Genomic DNA, 24,946 nt, shown 5'->3' with positions numbered 1-24,946 from the left:
GAAGTACTGGATACTGGGCTGGTGATACCCTCGGGGACTAATAGTCCACCAGCAGAGGCATCGACCCAGTGGTAGTAATAAAATCAACGGTACTAATTTTGTTGCACCAGATGCGCATTTCGACAATACATGTCTCTTCAGTGATGCTCGTGGCCAAAATATTTGAAATCCAAAGCTTATATAAAAGATGAAGAGCTATAATCCAAAAGGTCCAAAAAGTATAGCCAAATTCGTGAAAGGAATCAGAGCTTTGCATGAGGGAGATACATTCCTTAATTTATAATAATTTATAATATTTTGTAACAGCAAATTTTAATAACACAAAAACATCCGTATTTTCATGCCAGTACCGAAGTACTGGCTACTGGGCTGGTGATACCCTCGGGGACTAATAGTCCACCAGCAGAGGCATCGACCCAGTGGTAGTAATAAAATCAACGGTACTAATTTTGTTGCACCAGATGCGCATTTCGACAATACATGTCTCTTCAGTGATGCTCGTGGCCAAAATATTTGAAATCCAAAGCTTATATAAAAGATGAAGAGCTATAATCCAAAAGGTCCAAAAAGTATAGCCTAATTCGTGAAAGGAATCAGAGCTTTGCATGAGGGAGATACATTCCTTAATTTATAATAATTTATAATATTTTGTAACAGCAAATTTTAATAACACAAAAACATCCGTATTTTCATGCCAGTACCGAAGTACTGGCTACTGGGCTGGTGATACCCTCGGGGACTAATAGTCCACCAGCAGAGGCATCGACCCAGTGGTAGTAATAAAATCAACGGTACTAATTTTGTTGCACCAGATGCGCATTTCGACAATACATGTCTCTTCAGTGATGCTCGTGGCCAAAATATTTGAAATCCAAAGCTTATATAAAAGATGAAGAGCTATAATCCAAAAGGTCCAAAAAGTATAGCCAAATTCGTGAAAGGAATCAGAGCTTTGCATGAGGGAGATACATTCCTTAATTTATAATAATTTATAATATTTTGTAACAGCAAATTTTAATAGCACAAAAACATCCGTATTTTCATGCCAGTACCGAAGTACTGGCTACTGGGCTGGTGATACCCTCGGGGACTAATAGTCCACCAGCAGAGGCATCGACCCAGTGGTAGTAATAAAATCAACGGTACTAATTTTGTTGCACCAGATGCGCATTTCGACAATACATGTCTCTTCAGTGATGCTCGTGGCCAAAATATTTGAAATCCAAAGCTTATATAAAAGATGAAGAGCTATAATCCAAAAGGTCCAAAAAGTATAGCCAAATTCGTGAAAGGAATCAGAGCTTTGCATGAGGGAGATACATTCCTTAATTTATAATAATTTATAATATTTTGTAACAGCAAATTTTAATAACACAAAAACATCCGTATTTTCATGCCAGTGCCAGTATTAAAATATAATAAGGTTATTGTAAGACTTAAAAATATGTCTTATTGCTGCTTCTGAATTGTAATACCGGTCTTGCATTCTGTGACATTCAAGACATGCCAGACAACTATATCTAGGCTAATCAACTTACCAGAAACAGGAGTTGGACTAAAGTGATTCTAAAGTCATAACTTCCTGTTCCACTAGTGATTCAATGTTTATTTATCTTTGGATTTTCATATTTTGTTCAAGCATTCCATATAGAAACAAACACGTGTAAACTAAAACAGTAATTTACACCTTTAAATATGAACAAATAAATATGATTGAACATGCATACTACAGCAATCTGAAACTACACTGAAAAATAACTCAAAACTTACAAGTGATAAACTCTGTCCTGTCACATCATGTTCAGCAGTATGTGGTGTTTGGTATTATTCTATACATTGTATCTGGTGACTTGATCTCTATACAGGGGAATCAATTTTAAAACATATTTCTAACCTACCTTTACATGTCTTTAACCAGTTCATTGAATATCTAATAATGGTGATTTAATTTTCTTTTCAGCTGTGTTTGGACTATTGGAAATGTATAGGTTTTGTGAAAATATTGGGCTATCTTGGTTGTGCTTTTTTGATGTGTGCATGGTGTTCACGATCTCCATGATGTACTGGAACATACATCATGATGAAAAGATAGAAATGAAGAAAAAATAATAGACCATATCAAAGATAAATGACACAACATAGCCATTTTTTGAAAATGTTACAATAGCCTTAATTTCCTGTATTTAATATTAATATTTATAAGTAATGATTGTTAAGTTTGGACTTCTACTTAGTTAATATATTAGCAATACAAAACCTGTTTGTGTATAAAACATGTATTTATCTTCATTTTAAGCTGAATATTACTTATTGTGCTATACAGAAATGACCAGTTGTATACAATATTCTTGCATTCTAAAGCAACAATTGTTTGCAAGTCTAAATGTTTTTGCTGTACAAGTTCAAATTTTCTTGAGGAAAATTATCTAAAATAATAAAATAATCTGATCTTGTAAGATTTTATTAGTCAATATTTACACTTCTTCATCGTTATTAAACAAGGCTATGAAAATACATTGGTGGTGAAAAAAATCCACTTTTACAGCAGCTATACTGGATCATAAAATGCATCTTATCTTCATATATTACCATGTCTCCATAACTTTTATCAAAAGAAACAAAGTACTGATATAAGAAACAGATAAGCATCCATGTTATATGACAAAACCTTAAAATCATCTTAAAATAAATAATGTTTTATTTTGACTCATGATTATGTTCCTGAACAGGGAGTAACTTTTCAGTGTGAATGTCATATATGGTCACTTTTCCAAATATTATTCATTGAAGATTTTTTTCTTATGTCCAATTCTTACATGTACAAAAACAGGTATATATTCAGTTCATCATGATACAACCACACGACGTTGACAAGGAAAATCACACTCAATAAATTGCAAACATCCTCATATATAAAGTACTAGTAATAACTGTAATTTGAATACTTTTTCATGATGTCCCTTTTAAACACAAGAAACAGAGTTAGTTGACAGACCTAACCTGGGCACATTATCCTATTTAACAGAATATTCTGGTAGGTGATGCAAAATACTTTTCACTAGGACACATCTCATCTGCCACTTTCAATATCAATTCAAAAGTAGTGAAGCAAAGAGCAGATATTCATAATCAAACTAAAAACCTTCCAGATTCTTTTAATGTGTACTTTCAATCTGCCCCATTGCATCCTTTTAATACATGTAATACACTCAATTTCTCTGTCATAACTAAATTGTGTTATTCTCTTTGATGTAACTGCCTCATGGCTCACTAGGATTGCACAATAATATTTCTCATTCCATTGGAATATATATCTCATCTTTTTACTTGTTTTGGTGACACATAAACTTGAACAGGTTTACTCAAATCAATAGTCTGTTTCACATTGTCCTGTGAAGTGTCCTTGAATTTCTGATTAGATGCAGTCTCCATAGAAACACATAGCTCCACATTGGTTGGTTCTGAAAACACAAACAAAATACATGATTTCCAGAAATACCTATTTTCAATTTATGAATTCATATTTTACTTGATCTGCAAAGATTATGGTTTAAACATTTGAAGAAAACAGAACAGCTCTTTATTAAGTATGGCTGGATAGATTATAACCACCAAAAAAAGATGAAAACACACAAAAAGCATTAACCTAGTAATTATTTTGAATACTGTATATTCTGAATAAAAAATAAAAAGACCATACAGCAATAATAATATTTCATTGATTGTGTGAACATTTATATCATTTATTGGGTACTGATTTCTCTGCTTTCTTTCTTAATAAAAGAAAACAGTTACTTTTTTCAAGACTTGACTTCATGTCTCTATCCAAGTGATCAAATAATATGTGTAAGTAGAAAAGTTTAATATATGTTGCACTACTTACTTCAAAGTGCTTTAGGCTAAATATGTCCTGAAATCTCATTTTTTATTTCAAAAAGGCCATAATATTGTTCTTAAATGGATCTATTTCAAAAAATTACTTATATATTGAATGCTTCTTTTTGTAACTTCATTGGGGTTAAAAGGGTTGATGTGCCAAAATAAAATTATTTTGTATAAATACATATAGTAATAATATCATACCAGTCCTATATATATATATATATTTCTATGAGAAATTTGCAGTATTTTTGTCTAATTAACAACATCAAAATCTTAGGGTCAATTTTCACCCTTAGTGACTTACTCCTTCAAATGCAATAGGTATCTCATTAACATGTTAAGTTTAATACATATAGTACAACTTGTTTTCGGAGGCTTATTACCTGTCCACAAAGAATGGGACATTAGTACTTGTGTGACTAATCTATGTCTCAGTGGTCCTAACTTATGGAAATCACTCGACTTTGGTGTAAACAGCTGGACTGTTTGGTCTGCAAACTTTTTCTGAAAGAGAATATCACCAAAAATAATCAATCTATAATTTTATTCAGACAGCAAATTTAACAAAGTTTAATAGATAACAATCTATTTTTTTGTTTCATGTGTACCATAACCGAGAATGCAAATGAAGAAAAACCCTAAATTTTAGTCTATACTATCTTAAACATTTGTTGATAGCTTTTAATAACACTATGAAGTAATTTTCAGTAGATCAAAATCTCCAAACGTTTCCACATTATGCAGCTAAAAATCTTCATCTTATTTCACAAAAAAACAACCATTGTGAAGTTCTCATTTTACAATCCAAAACTATATAAATGTTTCCTCATACCTTAATTCTTATATTACTGGTACAAGGTACGTTTTCTAACATAACATCTACAGGAACAGCTAATGTTAGTCCAGCAGTGAATTTTAATGGCTTGTCTGTTGGACCAGTTGGTTCAGTTATTACTGCTGTTATCTTTCTGATTTTATTAACTATGGGGAAGGCTGATGGCTTTATCATGGTGGTGGCATGCTGTAAGCTAGTGATGAATTCTGGGAGACCATTTAGGTCAAGGTCATCAACAACAGAGAAAATATAAGTTGTGAAAGCATCTGGATGACACTGACTTGATGATAAGTAACTGAAATAAAGGCAAAAACATTATATTTTAAAGAGTTAAAATATATTAAACATGACAAATGACAAGAAAATGTTATTTTCAATTCATTATACAATAACTTCTGCAAAAAGATATATAGGTTCTCAAAATAGAGGTTATGAAGGGCCTGTGTTGCTTAATATCTATCTATTTATATATTCAACGTTATATGGACACTGTCCAAACATGTATATAAGAACAGAATTCATGACTAAAAAAAAGTTTTCTGGTTTTGCTGATCTCTCAAAATTTTTGATTTTTTTTTAACACAAAATAAATTATTAACAAAATATTTCTTCCAAATAGAAAAAAAAATATTGAAAAAAAGAACCAAAGTTTCTTCAATACAAATACTCAGTGTTCATATGAGTTGACAAAATTCATGACTGAATGTACAACATAAAGAGATGGGAGTTGATAAACAGAGTGATAACACAATGGTATCCACAAAAAAATATAGAGAAAAAGATGTTTACTTCTCAAGGAAATAACCCTTGAAAAACTTGACAAAATTGACCTCAACAAAGCAAACATTGGCACAGTTTCTTTCAATAAAAGCTAACTCACAATGTTTAATTCATACCTTTTAAGATTTTTGATGAGTTTTGTGTAATTCTGTTTCATATCCTGTTGTTTCTCATTTGTCATTTCAGCTTTCATCAGAGTTAAGATTTGTATTGTGATAGCCTTCAGCTCCGTTTGTCTGATCAGTCCTATTTCTGCTATACCCAATCCAACAAAAATATGCTGACAAATTTTGGTCAACTCCAAAATCTAAAACAACAAAAATTTTGTTTAGTTTCATCCATATATAATTGAACTATAAATGTATGAAATCAGTAACATTGATAAATATTTTGAATACAGAGGCTGAAATATATTTATAAGTAAACTTGGTATATATTTATAAAAAGTATAATTAAAATATTAAATTTGGTAACTCATGCCAGGTCCTAGCTGGTATGTTTGTTGTTTATTTTTGGAGCAACATGAATAAAGTGATCAAGTTTATGATGCCCTCACAGAAAAAAATCCACCAGCAGAAATTTTTTACCTACACTACCAACAATTTGACTAGCGTTTACATGTACATTAAATGCCGCTATAAAAACAGTACTTTTAGGAAACATTGCTATTCAGTACATTAAATGCCGCTATATAAACAGTACTTTTAGGTAACATTACTAATCAGTACATTAAATGCCGCTATATAAACAGTACTTTTAGGAAACATCACTATTCAGTACATTAATTTTTATATCATTTTCAGTAATGTTGGGAAAAAGTTGATTACAGTACTGAAAATTACAGTCATTTTTCAGTACTGAAAATTTCAGCCATTTTTCAGTACTGAAAATTTCAGTCATTTTTCAGTACTGAAAATTTCAGTCATTTTTCAGTACTGAAAATTTCAGTCATTTTTCAGTACTGAAAATTTCAGTCATTTTCAGTACTGAAAATTTCAGCCATTTTTCAGTACTGAAAATTTCAGTCATTTTTCAGTACTGAAAATTTCAGTCATTTTTCAGTACTGAAAATTTCAGTCATTTTTCAGTACTGAAAATTTCAGTCATTTTTCAGTACTGAAAATTTCAGTTATTTTTCAGTCCTGAAAATTTAAGTAATTTTACAGTACTGAAAATTCAATCATTTTTAAGTACAGAAATTTGTAGTCAAATTCAAGACCTATTAAAAAAAAATCGGTTATGCTATCATATATATCATAAGCCCCAAGGGTGAGTTGGGAATAGAAATATGCTCACTTGGTCCTGTTCCGACCGGCAGTAAAAAGCTTGATAAAGTTGGGCGTCCGTCTGGCTGTGAAAGATGTATCAAGTTTGCAGCCTCGTCCTGCCAGAATGCATATATCGAGGTTTAATCCAACGCCTCGAGTAAAGAAAGTTACAAGATCTCTGCACGTTAAGAACCCTTGCAACAACTCTTCTTGTTGCATGGCAAAATTTCTGTCCCTTACTTATATACCTTTATTTTCCAGGGGAAGTCGAAATTCCCCCTGATCATCATCGGGATGGGCCTCTATTATTACAAGACCTACTAGTACCTGTTGTATTTATTGTTAACTTGTTCTAGTCCAGAACCATCGTGAAACATTTGCCACTGGACATAAAGCAATCAACAATCAATAAAAAATAATCATCAACAAATATCATAATTTGTCTGGGATAAAAACAAGAATTTTATTTTAAAACTCCATGGCTATATGTATTCTTTCATTTCAACACATTAATACATTAAAGAGGATTCTTTTGATGAACTGTATGACCACATTCTTCATGTGCCTGTTTCAAGCCACGACTTCTCATTTTTGATTGTCTTTATTTGTTGTATGTCATAATTGGTGTGATTCAATGTTTTTGGCGTAAACCAGTGCGGTTTTTTTTCCTGACGATTAGTTTCGCTAGTTATCAAGATGAATTTTACAGCTTTCCATGCGCATTGATGTTTTTATTGTTGATTCATGTGAAAGACGGAAAAGGAGCTGTCATAAAGACAGTCAAATTCAATCACATAAGCAACAAATACAAAACCACCAGACAGAGGTCATCAATACAGTTTTTTCAATATTAAGCAGTCAACACCATACAAGAAGTTCTGAATAGCTCCGACAAAAAAGATAGATGTCATCTAGATGTAAAGCACAATGTCAGAATATCGTTCATCAAACTAAGACATATCTATAACATGACTTTGTCCGACTTAAACCGATTTTGTCGACGTCTGACGTTGAACATTATGGTTATATATATATAGTATCCTTGTTCTGTTGTTGTTAGTTGGGAGGCATACCACATCTCCTTGGTTTATTAATAGAACTAAATATGTAGATTATATATGCAGTCGTCTATATTAAAACTGTTACTCTTTCATACTTTCTTGTAGCACTTGAAATGCAATGAAGTCTTTAATATAGTTCACGTTTCTCCTATAGATAGAAAAGATTCTTCTGATACCATGACAGTTTGTTATCAATAATAATTTAAAAGTTATTTAAAAGAATAAGCACACGTTTCAAGATATTTTTTTAACATTAACCTTGGATCAAGTCAGGAACCTGTAGTCTAGTGGTTGTGGTTGGTTCATTTCGGTCATATTTGTTGTTTGAAAATTGTTTTGTTATACATTAGGCAGTTAATATTCTGATATGAATTGTTTCATATTCATATTTCACATGTTTAAACCTTTTATAGCGACTTTTACTAACTTTATCAAGGTCGTACAGTCGACTACACTTGTGTATATCTACCTAATACTTTGGTGAATTATTACAGTTGTATCATTGAAAATTATAACCACATTCCTTATTTTTACCAACACTGATATTTTCTATTCAACGGCAAGAAAAAAGAACGTTGCTTCTTATTGTTCTTTGTGTGGTTTTAGTATAGCATAAGAATTTTGTCAGCAGTAGATTTTGAATGAAAAGCTGGACTAATTTTTAGGGTAGTAAGGCAGAATCCAATTTAAATACATATTCTAAATATGAAAAGAAATGTTAGTTAAATCTCCACAAAACAGTAACACTTCTACCAAAGATAGTTCAGTCAATTACTAATTGGAGTCTTATTCGGTTTTCTTCATCTTTTACGTTCCAACTAAAAGAGTGTTCATTTGCAAAAAAATGCCTTTTTTGTCCTTGACCTAAAGCACATTCAAAATCGATTAGTTTAAAAGAATTATCTAAACTACAGACAAATTTTCTACCTATGAAATCAAAGTGAATCGAGCCATCACATGATGGGAAATGAACACGAATCGAGTCTTCACAAGAATTTAACAGTAACTGAACATATTTTAGATAATATTATAGAAAGTAAATATGATTTTTTTTGGTCGTGAGCATGTTTTATACAACCTCTCTTTATTTCTTTCTTGTTGTTCAAATTTCTTGGTCCTCAACAGTAAAAGTCCTGTAAGCTCTAACCAATAATGTCTAAAATACAACTTATAAGATGCAACAAGAATGCTCAAGCTGAAACGTCTCGCCTGCTTTTCTATTCACGAATTATTTATGCTGATAGACCAAGGAAAAAGTTTTAGTACAGGTGTCACATAAATCACACATTGTCAAAGATCCATGAAAATGAAGTCAATGTGAGATAAATCAATTTAAGACAGAAAGACATGTTTAGCTGACAATCATTATACACACGTAATATATTTTTGCTTTTGCTTATCTCATAAAAGAAACAGCCCTAACCATGAAAATTACATATTGACCAATGAACCTTGAAAAAAAGTCAAGGTGACTCGTCAGATGAACCCTGCTAGACAGACATTTAAATCATAAAATCATTTCATTCACTAGATATAGTTTTATCTACTAGTATTGCTAAAAGAAAAAGACAAAAACAAAATTTAACATTGACCTGTGCAAATTAGACAAATAATTAGTACACAAGACGCATAGAAAACTAATGACTATAAAGCAACACGAACCCCACCATGGGTTTGATTTCGATGCTCCTGAAGGATATGCTGATCCTGCTCCATATATAAATGTAGCACCCATCCTGTTGCTTATGTTATTACAAACCTTGTAAATAGTCCAATTCGGTAGTTTACTAATAGGTAAGTGAGAAATTAACATAATACAAATAGAAATTTGTTTTCAAGCAGTTGCTTGACATTAAAAATGAGGTCAAGTCCAACAGATATAATACAGACTTTCGTTATACATGTATAAGCCACAAGGTATGAAGCCTCCAATTCAAGTCAATTACCATATGAAATATCAAGCTCAATACAAATAGCTAACGCCGTAGGATTGTTATCTGTACCTTTCGCATGTCACAGGCACAACAAGAAAGCAAAAAGACAAGCAATTTCATGTACATCGATGACTCGAATCCTGGATTTTAGTTGTATTTGTTGATCAACTTTGGAACAAATTACTCAGGGAAAAGGGTCTTACTTGCAAAAGACAGAACGAAAGATGTTCATTCTTTTATGATTTTTTTCTTATCCATTTATCAACTTAATATTCTAAAAATAATTTATTCAAACGCCTGTACCTTCTCATTGCTTGTCTCATGTCAAACAAACATAAAAACAAATCTGTTGATTTAGTTTCCATTCACAATGCAGAGCATGCTACATGTATCAAGTGTACGAATGGTAAACTATGTTTCCCTTTTGATTTTTGTTTGGTGTTTTTTATCGATTGATTGCTGTCGGATTCGAATGCGTTTTTTTTTTTGGAGGAGGGACAGGGACCCAGTCCTCTATATGGAGCTACACGAATGAGCTAGCATAAACTTTCTACATGTCCCACACCATGGAAAAGACTATTTCAATTTTTTGTACCTTAATGTTTCATTTAAAACTAAATTTTCTCATTTTAGAATTTATCTGTAATGTTCATACACTAATTTTAATTTAAATTGTATATTATTATGAACGAGCGTCTAGTTTGGAAAATATACACTCATGGCAAGTTATTACAGGTTCCTTCGGTCTCTTTAAAAATACACCACTGTATGTCTCTTACAGTATAGTTTAAATGTTCTCCCCTGCACATAATTACTATTAGTATCCATGGATTCTTTTATTCATTTGTATGTTACAGTCTTGTAGGATGTTGATTCAATGATAAAATCCTGTTAAATAAACCGTATTAGACTCTTGGAATTCTTCATTCTGTTGCTGAAATCTAGAAATAAAATTCAGGGTACAATTTTCGTAAAATAATCATCAAATACTACGGTAACCTTACCAATCATGGTTATTGTTAAGGGATTTAAAGATGAGTCCACACATTTCGCATTTCTGACAAGTGCAATGGTGAGATTAAGGAATGTTTGTGACTTATAATTTATCATTGCAGTCTCCATGATAAACTAGAACAAGATATTTCTAATAATAACATTAACGGTACCAATTTTTCTGCACCAGATGCACATTTCGACAATACATGTCTCTTCAGTGATGCTCGTGGCCAAAATATTTCAAATCCAAAGCGTATATAAAAGATGAAGAGCTATAATAAGTTAACCAATTTTACCCTTAAAATTAGATCTATGAATATTTTTTAGATTTTGCTATAATTTTTTTTAATTATCCGTAGTTATGGATCGAGTATTATACACATATATATTTTTTTAAATTCTGTATTTTACTGATAAATATACTCACTTTTAAAGTCAACATCACACTTTTACACTAACAGCAGCAACTGCAGGTGAGCTACATAGTTCTGTGGATCCATTTATCCATATATCCCTATGAAGATTTCTTTTTCCCTAGTTTGGTAAAATAATTAAGCTCATTAGTATGCAGAGGAAAACAGTTTTTTACAATTTTAGATAAGTTAACGGACAATGATAACGGATAAAAATTTATGAATATAGCAAAGTGGGCTAAAACAAATATGACAACCAAATCTTTTAAATGGATTTTTGAAACTTTTCTGTAGGCTGATAAGACTTAAAAGAAATTATTTTGCTCAACATGCCCAGAGCATGAGGAAAATTAATTCTCTGCAACTTAAAATGCAGGAACTAAATTGTGTACAAATTAAAATAAATTAAAAATGAAGCTTTGCTGCAGTAAAATATAAACTTGCGTAGCAACAGATCAAAATGATTAGATCTATTCGTCAACCTCCCCCCTCCCAAAAAAAAAACCATCAAATGATTGTCCCCTTAAAACAAAACAACCCTGACCATGGCAACCATAAAACAACCATTGTAGAAAAGTTACAGATTTCATTACAATTGACCCGGAGACAAGTTATAAAGTGACACAGTTTTGAGGGCAACATCCAGTGGCGGATCCAGAAATTATCATGAGTGGGGGCCCGCTGACTGCCTAAGAGGGGCCCAGCTCTAGTCAAACTTCAGTGATTCCCTATATAAGCTAGCTAATTTGTTTTCCCAAAAAGAAAAGGACAGTACAAAATATGTTAAGAATCTAATCTAAAATCAAAATCAAAATAATCCTCGAACAAAATAAAAATTTATATATAGAAAAGGTGACTAGATGCTCTGCAAGGGAAATTTGCATATTTCGAATTCTACTTAATATGTTATTTACCAGCAATTTAAAAAAATAATAAATACATATTTGAGCAATAAAACAAAGAATTTTCATCATAGGATCGGGATATTGTAACATGATAAAATAATTCGAATGTGAAATGGTGGTAGCTAACCACGGATCCAAGAAAAGACACGTATTATATAATTATGTCAATAAACACGATATTAAAATAAGAAGATGTGGTATAATTTCCAATGAGATTTCTGTTTACTACAAGCTATAGCTATTGGAAGAAAAAGCTCCAGTAAAATTAAATTTTATCAAGCTTAACTTAAAGGATTGGAGAGGACTTGTTATCTGAAAGACAGAGAAAACAACATGATTTTTTTTTATATCAGGCACTTTTCAATATTCCCAACTATAGAATCCGACAAACTAACGAAAAAGTTTTTTTTTAGTGAGAACAACAATTTATCAAACCACATTTATATCTTCAATATAAAAATAAAGAGATGTGATATGATTTTCAAAGTTTAAAAAATAAATGGATTTAAGCATGTATAATCGGCTATAACAGATTCCGACATGAAAAATAAGAATGAATACACAAATTGACGGCCTAATTCACAATAAAACAATTTAAGAAAAACATATATGACATACACGAACCAACGACAAACACTGAACTACGGGCTCTTGACTTAAAGCAGGTACATTAAGAATTTGGCGGGTTAAAAATGTCTGTGTGTGCTCATTTCTCCCCAAAACTATCACAACACAAGACCAAACTATAAAAAAAACCAGATGCTCCGCAGGGCGCAGCTTTATACGGCCGCAGAGGTTGAACCCTGAACGGTTGGGGCAAGTATGGACACAACATTCAAGCTGGATTCAGCTCTAAATTTGGATTGTGATTAAATAATTGACACAGCATAGGTTTCTGACACAGAATGAATTTGGTACAATGAACTTAAAATTTTTGTTTTGCCTTTGAGCAATTCTCTATGCTGTTGAATATTAATCCTCTCCAAAAATGTTTGAAGAAATTTTCAATTTTATCTATGAAGTTTTAAATGAGAAAAATTGACCCCCCCCCCCCTTTTTTTTTCACATCCCCCTATCCTTTATTCCAAAACTGAACTCAATTCAAATTTCTAATGGAGTTTGCAACAATAATTACTCATTTAAATACATCATAAAATATAAATATGTAAAAAAGTGCTTGTTATCACTGAATGGTAAAGATTGTTCTAATTTATCAGTCGGTAGTAAAAGTGAATATACATTGTATATTGTATAAAACAATGATTTAAGTTGATTCAACTACCTATTCTGGACAAAGAAAGATAACTCCAATTAAAATTATTGCTATTGCACAATATTGTGCAATTAGATATTTCTTGCTATTGCGCAATACTGTGCAATTGAAAATACTTGCTATTGCACAATACTGTGCAATTGAAGATTTCTTGCTATTGCACAATACTGTAGAATACGTTACTAAGTTGGAAAACTTGTGTCTAATCCATTTGTCTCTTTTTGGAACAATAAAATATGTTTAAACTACAATACTGTGCAATTGAAAATGTCTTGCTATTGCACAATAGTGTGCAATTGAAGATTTCTTGTTATTGCTGAGAACTGTGCAATTGAAAATTTCTTGCTATTGCACAATACTTAATATAATAATTTTAGATCCTGATTTGGACCAACTTGAAAACTGGGCCAATAATCAAAAATCTAAGTACATGTTTGGATTCAGCATATCAAAGAACCCCAAGAATTCATTTTTTGTTAAAATCAAACTAAGTTTAATTTTGGACCCTTTGGACTTTAGTGTAGACCAATTTGAAAACAAGACCAGACATTAAGAATCTACATACAAAGTTAGATTTGGCATATCAAAGAACCCCATTAATTTAATTTTTGATGAAATCAAACAAAGTTTTATTTTGGACCCGAATTTGGACCAACTTGAAAACTGGGCCAATAATCAAAAATCTAAGTACATTTTTAGATTCAGCATATCAAAGAACCTTCAGGATTCAATTTTTGTCAAAATCAAACAAGTTTAATTTTGGACCCTTTGGACCTTAATGTAGACCAATTTGAAAACGTGACCAAAAATTAAAAATTTACATACAAAGTTAGAATCGGCATATCAAAGAAAGTTTTAACCCAATTATTCAATTTTTTTATGAAATCAAACAAAGTTTAATTTTGGACCCTTTGGGCCCCTTATTCCTAAACTGTTGGGACCAAAATAATAACCTTTCTTTTATGGTCATAAACCTTGTGTTTGAATTTCATAGATTTCTATTTACTTATACTAAAGTTATGGTGCGAAAACCAAGAAATATGCTTATTTGGACCCCTTTTTGGCCCCTAATTCCTAAACTGTTAGGACCAAAACTCCCAAAATCAATACCAACCTTCCTTTTGTGGTCATAAACCTTGTGTTTAAATTTCTTAGATGTATATTTACTTATTCTAAAGTTATGGTGCGAAACCAAGAAAAATGCTTATTTGGACACCTTTTTGGCCCCTAATTCCTAAACTGTTAGAACCCAAAATCAATCCAAACCTTCCATTTGTGGTCATAAACCTTGTGTCCAAATTTCATAGATTTCTATTTACTTAAACTAAAGTAACTGTGCAAAAAACAAGAATATGCTTATTTGGGCCCTTTTTGGCCCGTACTTCCTAAAATGTTGGGATCAAAACTCCCAAAATCCATCCCAACCTTCCTTTTGTGGTCATAAACCTTGTGTTAAAATTTCATAGATTTCTATTCACTTTTACTAAAGTATTAGTGCGATAACTAAAAGTATTCGGACGACGACGACGACGACGACGCAGACGACGACGCCAACGTGATAGCAATATACAACGATTTTTTTTTCAAATTTTGCGGTCGTATAAAAATCAGTTGCAATGATCAGATCAGGTGCGGGATCCAAACCACGGAACACCCTGAAACTTAACACAAAATAAAAAAATTTCGAAAAACTTGAATTGGGTTTCAATCACCAAAACTCCCTCTCCCCTCATGCCGGATCCGCTAATGCAGACTCAACTTTTGAGTGGGTCATTTAGGTTTAAAAAAATTGATAACAATACATAATAACTAACTGATATTAAATTGTAACCGAAAAAGGAGAGAAAAATCATTCCAGACGTATGTTCCAATGGATTACAGTAGTTTTAATAAATATTTATATGACAGAAGTATCATGGAAAACCTAAACTGATCATGAATGTGTCAGAAGAGGTAGTATACACGGTTTATGTTCTTCTCATACGTACATATAGTATGATAGTATGATACTAAATCCTTAGGATTGTGCCTGATATTCATATGATGAAATCATAATTTTTCTATCAGTTTAATTGAAGTCTGGAGCTGGCATGTCAGTTAACTGCTAGTAGTCTGTTGTTATTTATGTATTATTGTTACTTTGGTTACATCTAATGACATCAGACTCGAACTTCTCTTGAACTGAATTTTAACGGCGTACTGTTGTGCGTTAACTTTACTTTTCCACATTGGCTAGAGGTATAGGGGGAGGATTGAGATCTCATAAACATGTTTAAGCCCGCCGCATTTTTGCGCCTGTCCCAAGTCAGGAGCCTCTGGCCTTTGTTGGTCTTGATTATTCTAATTTTAGTTTCGTGTGCATAATTTGGAAATTAGTATGGCTTTCATTATCACTGGACTAGTATATATTTGTTTAGGGGCCAGCTGAAGGACGCCTCCGGGTGCTGGAATTTCTTGCTACATTGAAGACCTGTTGGTGACCTTCGGCTGTTGTTTTTTTCTATGGTCGTGTTGTTGTCTCTTTGACACATTCCCAATTTCCATTCTCAATTTTAGTAGTAAGCATCTATCTAGTTAAGAGTTATAATTAGTAATATGCCACTAGAAGCTATTACAGCAAAATGCAATGAGTGTGTAGGTAAAGGTAATACCTTTGACTAGCTAGCTTAATTGTTAGCTGGACCGTGAAGTCATACCAAGGTGAAGTAGCCTACCCTCCTTTCGGAGTAGTCTAGTTGGCCAAACGATGAAAAGAAAAGCTCCCAGGATTGTACAGGAAGTTTCAGAGTGATTGTACAGTAAACTTGCAAGCGATTGTACAGTCATTAAAAATATCCAACATGGAGAAAATGAATATATTTGGATTTCTACTGGAACAATGAACCTCGCATTTTCCCGTTTCTAAGCCTCATACATATAAATTTCAAGACACTATACGTATATTGTCTAATTACAAGAAGCAATTATAAAAAAAAAAGAGAAAATCTTCACGGGAATGTTTTAAAAATCTAAAAAGTACCTTATTCATAATATGGGTTCGCTCTCCATATATTAAAAATGAATTTGCGTTTGGTGTACTTTAGCTAGAACTTATTATAAGAACGGAAAGTTTAACACTTGTTCCACGGTGGGTATGATTGTCCTGCGAGAGAACGTACTGTGCTGGTGATTCGGTCCTGACGGGTGCTGGTGATCAATGAAAAAATGTAAACAAAGACGAAAATGATGATTTTTGACGTTTTCACTCATATGGGTTCATATATAAACCATTAAAAAATTGACTTTCTAAACTGTTTTAGTAAGCGCAACACAAAAATGCTCATTTTCAGAAAATCTCGAACTGAAAAAATAAAACAAAAATGCTCATTGAGTCCGCTTTCTTTACCGCAATCCACACGACAAAACAATTTTGTGAAAAAACGTTGCAATTTATTAAAATTTAGCCTTTTCTCAATTCATTCATGTCCTGATACTGTGCTGGTGGGTCCTGTCATTGTGCTGGTGGGTCCTGATACGGTGCTGGTGATTTTGGATAAAAAGTTGGTCATATTTGAAACAAATGTTACAAAATCAGTAAAATTAGCCAGATAATTGTTGCCAACAGGATCTATAACTCCTATTTTAGCTCTTGTGCATCCATTTGGCTGTTTAATATGTGTTTTCAAATGATCTGAACTTGTATTACATAATAACATAAAAGGGCAACATCTTTCGTCCAACATCAGATAACAATTTATAGTATCTAAAATAAGTTAAAAATTCCACAATACTATATAATTCATTTTATGTGTCGATTTGTTAGTTTAAACATATTTATTTTTAGTGGATTGGGAAACAAGTTTTGCAACTTATATTAATCCCTTTCCACTTTGCGGGTGCGAGAGCTGCCTTGTAGCGGCATTAGCCTACTCTTTGTCGAAATCTACAAGGGTGTCTTTAACGTGCAAGAGATATGGCTCTCTCTTAACACGGGTCAGCCATTTTTCGTCCCCTTCCGACGGACTATCATCGTTTCCTTAAGACCATACTCGCAAATGGTGTCAAGGGAGAGCCGAAAATTGAGTTCCTGAAATTTTCATCCCAAACGGGAATCGAACCAGGAACCTTTGTGTTAGTAGTCCGATGCTCTAACCACTACACCACGGCTCTCACGAAAAAAATCGAAAAGAAGAGACTTTTTTTAATGTCATGATTATCTGTCGCTTTCTAGATCTATGCTTAGCATTTATTTCAGATGACATGGACTCCTCACCCTGCTGACCCTGCTGCCTTTGATAAATTTATCCGTATACATATATTGATAGATAAACAAAAGGCTGCATGCAACACGTATTTTTGTATTTAAAAAGATTCGTTGTAACGAGAGTATTTGTGATGAATGGAAACTGTGAGGGTCACAATCTTAAATTGCTTATAAATGTTGCTGGACCCAGTTTCATTATCTGATCTGAATTTTCTAAAATGTGCAAGATAGATAGACATATTGATTTTTTTTACTCGGTAATGAACCATTGTGTTGATCCCATGCTAAACATAACAAAAATCTCTGTACAAAGGTCTGTGAATTCTCTACAAAAATAGTGATTTTATTTTCACCAAATTCTCTTTTTCTACTAAATACAATAATGAACCATAAAAATAATGCTTAGCAAGAAGTTTCCCCTTGATATATGTACAAAATTATATCTCAATTATTCATTGTCTGTGCTGTGTTGATACTATTGCAGTTTGCACATTTCGGAATTGACAGGCCACAGGAGCGCTCATAAACCGTACACGAAAAGATAAAATATTGATACAAGTACTTGATTTGCATCTTTGAACCCCCACCCCGGCTTGTTTTTTTTAGGAGCCTGTGGTGTCTAAAAATGGTCGATTACAGACAGCCAAGTACACATTTTCCAGGCGTGTTATTGTTGATTGTTAAAGTCCTGAAAACGGATAGATGGAAACAAAAATGTTTGATATATCTGGCTTAAGATTTTTTTTTTTTAAATTTAAATTAAGGCTACATTTTTATATAATAATTCTATGAATTCACAATATAAAAAAATGCAGAAAAAAAATGAATGAAGTGAAATATCTTAGTAAGGAGTCATTACTACAGAGATGGTGTGTTTGACACACAAAACTTAAAAGCTTAGTGATATTTCCAATATTAAAATAAAAGTGTATTTTAGTTGGGTATAAAAAAAAAATTTCCGTTTACTCATTTTCAATTTTAATCAAGGCACATTTTATTTTTATTCATGAAAAATATTTAAATATAGAAAAGAAGGACACATTGTTCACCTCCACCCCCGTAATTCTTTATCAAAAATATTTATTTTGAAATGAAAAAGCTAAGAAATGTTAATTTTGTTAGTGTTCTCTAGGTTATCTCGTCTTCATTCTCTGACATATTCTAGCCTGCCCTTTCATAAAATAGTGATTTTTTTCGTGTTCTATCGATCTTTTGAAGAAAGAAAAAAACCCTGATAAGATAAGATACATTTTTCTTTTACAATACAACTTTTAAATCTTACGGGAAACTATTCCAAGCTTTCACTGTAACCTCGCTCTAACTTATCCCCATTCCTCCCCCACCCCCACCCCACCCCAAAAAACACAAAACAAACAAACCCGCAATACTATTGTCATTCTTATAGTCAGCACTCAATTTTTCACAAACAAATGTGTTTTAATCTGCTAAAGACATGATTCAAACACTCAGAAAGTCCTTTGTTCTATATTTTTGCTCTCCATTTTTATGTAAAACCTTTTACATTTTTATTTTATGGGTTATTGTTGAAGGTCCTACGATAACGTATGATTGTTAACACATACTTCCTTTGGTTTCTTATGAAAATGTGTCCATTGACAACAAACATACCACATCATCTACTTTATATAAGTATTGTATAAATTACACCGTATTTTGGTGAAAAATTATCGTAATACCGAAAATCGTAAACAAATGTTCTTATCTTAAAAGGGGGCAAGAAGTGTTCCATTAACAGGCCAAAAAATAAGATTACAGTACAAATGTATATTTAAAAAAAAAAATAGAAAAAAGTAGGGGTATTTTTTCTATCATAATAACAGTAAACAGATTCACAACAATGTCAATTTCCAGAAAGCAGACAACAGCTAATTAGTCAATAACAGTACAGCATCAATGATCTTGAATATATGCCACTTTTAGCTAAAATATAAAAGCACAGAACCAGGACATAGGAGCACAGAACCAGGACCATTTTTCTCATCAACAGCACAGCGTCAGGACAATTCCGTTTAACGAACTTGCACGACTTCTGCAATATAATATTGTTGTAATATACTTTGCATGGTACTTATGACACATCAGAGAAAAATTAAGCAACAAAACAGTCGTTTTATTGCCGTTCTGATACAATGTAAACAAACCCACCAGCACAGAATCAGCGGTCTCTAAAAACACCGCAAAGGACCTCCTTTGTGCACAAAGGAGCACAAAGGAGCACTAAGGACACCAAAGAAGATTGATAAGAGCACAAAGGACCTGAAATTCCCTTTAAAGCATAAAATTATTATAATTCCTGAAGAAAAATGTAAAAAAAGTAAATTAATTTCAATAAAAATTGCGATTTTTATAATGTACGATTTGGTGTTGTCACCGGTATCGGTTTGCAACCGACATCATATCCGGGCTATGCGCTAAACCAGTTATAATATTATATAAACAGAGAGTACATGTCTCTGATTTTTATGATAAAAACGTCAATTAGTATGCTTAAAATTTTTTGTTGTAATAAAGAGACTTTACCAAAACTACGAAAATAATGTAAGTATTAGCGAGCACAAAGGACCACAAAGTAGTTTGATAAGTGCACAAAGGAACTGAAATTATTTATGAAATGGGGGAAGTGATTTCCAACGAAATAATATTGATTTTTTCACAAATAAAAACCCGTCTCGAAATCGAAAATAAATAAATAAAGCAAACACTGTTTGTCAAGATTTATATCCATTTGAAAATTTAAAGAACTTGCGACAAGTTTAGAATATCTTTACTTAGACCTTCATAAGACAGTTTCAAGTTAGGTCTGAAATATGTCCGAGGAGGTAAACGGACAGAAAGTCACAAATTTGATAGGACAAAAAGTCAAATATTTTGTTGATAATTGTTAAATATTTTTTGAAATATCTTTTTATTTTTTAACATATATTAATTTCTAAGTTTAGGAGCTCATTAACCTTGATAAATGAAAATGTATTAATTTTTTAATCATGCAGAGGATATATATTTATTGGCAAAATGAAGCCATTTAAGCCTCGTTGATATTTTGTTTTCGTAACAATTATTTAATAATTATTGATATTTATTAAATAAATTTTTATTACAAAGTTGCTTCATAACTAAAACTTCAAGAAAAATACATTTTTTTTTCAAAAGAAGTGTTTTCGTGTTCAAAGAAAACCAACCTCAAAACTGAATTGTGATTTTTTTGTCCTGTGACTTTTTTCTGTTACTTTCTGTCCGTAACTGTTTTGTACAGAATAAAATTTGATAAAACAGAGCGTGTATTGAAATTTCTGAAAAAAATACGAATTCGGAAAAAATCAACCCAATTTTCCTACCTTCAGAAAAAAAATCACATACTGTCCCCTTTGTGGCTTAGAAACGTTTTCTTTAAAGTAATTTGAGACTCACCAAGTAAGAAAATTTCGGTACATACTTTGTTTTTGTGTAGAATAAATTGTTTTAAAACAAAGTGTGTATTGAAATTAATTTCATGAAATACGAATTGACAATTCCAAATTAATTACCTACCATAAGAAAAATGTTCATACCGTTTCCTTTGTGCCTTTAGACAAGTTTTCGTCATAGCAATAAATATTACCATACATAAAAAAAAAAACAAGCTGATGATGAAATATGAGACCAGCTGAGAAAAAAACAGCAAAGCATCGATATTCTTACATGATTTTCTTAGTTTTGATAAAGTCTCTTGTCGTAAAAAAAAAATTATAACAACAAAATAAATGAGCTTTTTATCAGTTATATCATATTATAACTATTTAAAAATTCACATACGCGAGCTGTCACATAGCCCGGATATAAATTCGGTTCCAAACCGATAAGGGTGACAACACCAAATCGTACATTATAAAAATCGCAATTTTTATTGAAATTAATTATTTTTTTCACATTTTTCTTCAGGAATTATTGTAATTTTATGCTTTAAAGGGATTTTCAGGTCCTTTGTGCCCTTAACAAACTTCTTTGGGGTCCTTAGTGCTCCTTTGTGCTCCTTTGTGCACAAAGGAGGTCCTTTGCGGTGTTTTTAGAGACCCCAGAATCAGGACCCACCAGCACCCGTCAGGACCAAATCACCAGCACAGAACGTTCTCTCGCAGGACAACCATACCCACCGTGTGCTCAGTATAATAAAAAACACCTAATGACTGGTTGTGCGGGTAATATCAAGTTTGTTGTCCCTTTGCATACCAACTATTGCTCTCGGCTTTGCCTCGAGCAATAATTAGTACCTCAAGGACAACAAACTTGCTATTATCCTCACACCCAGTCAATAGATGTATAATATTTTAGTCTGAAAGAGCATGATTTATATGCTAGTTTTAATGGCCCTTTTACTTCTAGTAGTTTTCAGTTACTACAAATACTCTTATTTTGGTGCTTCACGTTTATAATCTTTAGTAAATGTTAGTTGTTTTTGTGTCTCGTACCGATCTTTTGGGTTAATCAAATTGCAACGGACTTTTAAACATTGTTTTTATGTTATACTATTACAACACTGACTGTCTAAGTTTAGAGGTTGAACGCTCACACACATGTTGAATCCTGCCACATTATCATGCGCATGTAGTTGAGTGGTTATTATTAATTTTGTTCATATCTGTCGACTCATATTTGATGTTTTTAGAATGGGTTTGTTGCATATCGTTAGGGACTTCAGTGAAAAAACTATGTAAATTAAGTTTTTAAGATCACCTGGCCCACAGCTTTTCTCATCACTTGGCGTCCGTCGTCCGTCGTCCGTCGGCGTCCGTAGTCGTTAACTTTTAATCAAATTTTCTCTGAAACTACTGGGTCAAATTTAACCAAACTTGGCCACAGTCATCATTGGGGTATATAGTTTAAAAATTGTGTCCAGTGACCCGCCAAACTTACCAAGATGGCCGCTATGGCAAAAAATAGAACATAGGGGTAAATATATATTTTGGCTAATAACTCTGAAACCAAAGCATTTAGGGCAAATCTGACAAGGGGTAAATTTGTTAATTAGGTCAAGATCTATCTGCCCTGTCACCTGAATCGTACAATGGGTTGTTGGGTTGCTGTCCCTGATTTGGTAATTTTAAGGAAATTTTGTCCGTTTTCGGTTATTATCTTGAAAACTATTATAGATAGAGATAAACTGTAAACAGCAATAATGTTCACCAAAGTAAGATCTACAAATAAGTCTGTGCGGTGACCCGGTCAACCAACCAAGATGGCCACCATGGCTTAAAATAGAACATAAGGAGTAAAATGTAGATTTTGGCTTATAACTCTGAAACCAAAGCTTTTAAAGCAAAGCCTGCAAGGGATAACTTGTTTATCTAGTAAATGTATATATCTGCTCTAAATTTTTCAGATGAATTGGACAACTGGTTGGTGGGTTGCTGTCCCAATTTGTAATTTTTAAAGAAATTTAGCTGTTTTTGGTTCTCTTGAATACTATTATAGATAGAGATAAACTGTAAACAGCATTTATGTTCAGCAAATTAAGATCTACAAATAAGTCAACAAGACCAAAATGGTCAATTGACCCCTTTAGGAGTCATTGCCCTTTATAGTCATTTTTTTAAATGATTTTCATTAATTTGGTAAATTTTGGTAAGTTTTTACAAAATGTGTTCCTCTGTAACTAAAGAACCAAGTTCATTACAGATAGAGAAAATTGTAAGTAGCAAGAATGATCAGTAAAGTATGATCTACAAACAGATCACCATCACCAAAACACAATTTTGTCATGAATCCATCTGTTTCCTTTGTTTAATATGCTCATAAACCAAGGTGAGCAACACATGCTCTTAAAAACCTCTAGTTATCCTTCATTAAAACTGTTTATGTCGTCCCTTAGGCCATTAGTTTATTTCGTCTTAAATGTTTCACATTTTTTTTGTCGTAGCCTTTCATAACTAATATACAGTATGGGTATTTGTCATTTTTGAAGGCCCCACGGTTGGTTATAATTGATAATACTACTTCATTGAACTCCAGATGATAGTTGCCAAATTAGCAGTCATACCACATCTCCTTACTTGTTATGATTTTGTATACATTTTTCGTACATGACTTTAAATTTCGCGTCCTGTCTAAACATATACAATGTATATGAAACATTAGTCGCTTGACGTTAAAAGCAAATATCTAACAATCAATCAATTTAAACTCGTGTTCAATAAGTAGAAAATCATTTGATTTTTGGGGTTAAAAGGGGGAGGTGGCAGGAGGTCTTCGAATATAAATATAGTGGTCTGGCAAGAGCTTGAAACAAAAAGCATGCTTAGCGACAAGTTAAAACTTTAGAAATAATAAAAAAAATCCGCAAAAAATCGTCCTGCCCCATTCCCATCCTTAGAATAACAAAAGGTCGTACCCTTACTGTCATTGTCCGTGTGTTTTATTATTTGGATCCAGCTAGTTGTCCATATATTGTGTCCTACTAAAGGGGGCAACTATTTAATATTCTGGGGGAGGAGGATTTTGAAAATAAAACTCAGCCTTAATTATCACAAAAAATAAATGGTTTGTTCTGTGGTATTGTCAAAATACATAACCTGACTTACAATGTATTGAAAATAAATAACTCTGCAGGTCTATTCGAAAGTATTAGGTGGCAACAGTTTCTTCATAAAATTCATTTTTCCAAAAAAACAAGTCGTGAAACACTTCCGAAAACTTCATATTATAAAATTATAAATATTATTTAAATATACTTGAAATGTCTGAAAAAGGGTTTCATTTAACTTGAGCTATATTGTGTCAGAAACACATACCTCACTTTCATTTACGTTATAATTTTATATATACCCAAAATTGGAATAAAAAAGAAGTATCAATTTAGATATTTCTCATCAGACTCGTTATTTTTCCTTAAATCATTTATTCGTTTATTTCAAAGACTATATTTTTACTTTAACTTTGTCTGAGTTGTCATTATAGATGGTCCAAGTTGTCCCAGGACGGACATGTTCTGCAACCAACTTAAATGCCCCAAGTTTGAACACCTTATTTGATTTCGTGATCACCATACAGTACTATCCAACCGAAATGTGAACTACTTTGAAATATTTCGTAAATTTTTACCTTAAAGAATCCTGGTCCTGAGTAGATTTGGATGTTGTCGTCAGCAAAAGATTAAAACACCGTTCATTGCGGGCTTCCGTTGTCGTTGATTTCTATATAGTATGTCAATTTCATCATGGAACACTTTTTCCACAATCAGAGGTTCATTAAGGGATACAAAAAGTTTGATATTCAGTATGCTAATAATATATAACAGTTACGATTTGAAAATCAATTTAAATTTAGGTTACAGTAAAAAAACAATAATAGGTCAATGTCTTA

General features: G+C 32.3%; 2 protein-coding genes and 1 long non-coding RNA gene across 3 annotated transcripts in view; 1 reads left to right on the top strand and 2 right to left on the bottom strand.

Moving 5' to 3' along the window:
• Window positions 1-2,451, top strand: part of LOC134712747 (uncharacterized) — a 41,101-nt gene extending 38,650 nt beyond the window's left edge. The window contains exon 3 of the mRNA XM_063574596.1: window positions 1,961-2,451. Within this exon, the coding sequence (XP_063430666.1) occupies window positions 1,961-2,109 (149 nt within the window). The 3' untranslated portion in view covers window positions 2,110-2,451. The remainder of the gene's footprint in view (window positions 1-1,960) is intronic.
• A 160-nt stretch (window positions 2,452-2,611) lies between these two features.
• The window catches only part of LOC134712746 (integrator complex subunit 4-like), a 39,620-nt gene continuing 17,285 nt past the window's right edge, over window positions 2,612-24,946 (bottom strand). Inside the window, exons 16-19 of the mRNA XM_063574595.1 lie at window positions 5,614-5,804; window positions 4,715-5,012; window positions 4,266-4,386; window positions 2,612-3,461 (exon numbers count right to left, since the gene is read on the bottom strand). Coding sequence (XP_063430665.1) covers window positions 3,316-3,461; window positions 4,266-4,386; window positions 4,715-5,012; window positions 5,614-5,804 — 756 coding nt within the window. The 3' untranslated portion in view covers window positions 2,612-3,315. The remainder of the gene's footprint in view (window positions 3,462-4,265; window positions 4,387-4,714; window positions 5,013-5,613; window positions 5,805-24,946) is intronic.
• Window positions 10,418-24,773, bottom strand: LOC134712749 (uncharacterized). Its single transcript, XR_010106315.1, has 3 exons — window positions 24,686-24,773; window positions 11,184-11,290; window positions 10,418-10,701 (listed from the first exon to the last, which is right to left on the bottom strand). It is a non-coding gene; the product is annotated as an uncharacterized LOC134712749 (long non-coding RNA).

The sequence above is a fragment of the Mytilus trossulus genome, chromosome 3, assembly GCF_036588685.1.
Source record: "Mytilus trossulus isolate FHL-02 chromosome 3, PNRI_Mtr1.1.1.hap1, whole genome shotgun sequence".
In the NCBI taxonomy this organism is placed as follows: domain Eukaryota; kingdom Metazoa; phylum Mollusca; class Bivalvia; order Mytilida; family Mytilidae; genus Mytilus; species Mytilus trossulus.
The sequence above is the reverse complement of the archived record's forward strand: the minus strand, read 5'-3'. Positions and strand labels throughout refer to the sequence as shown.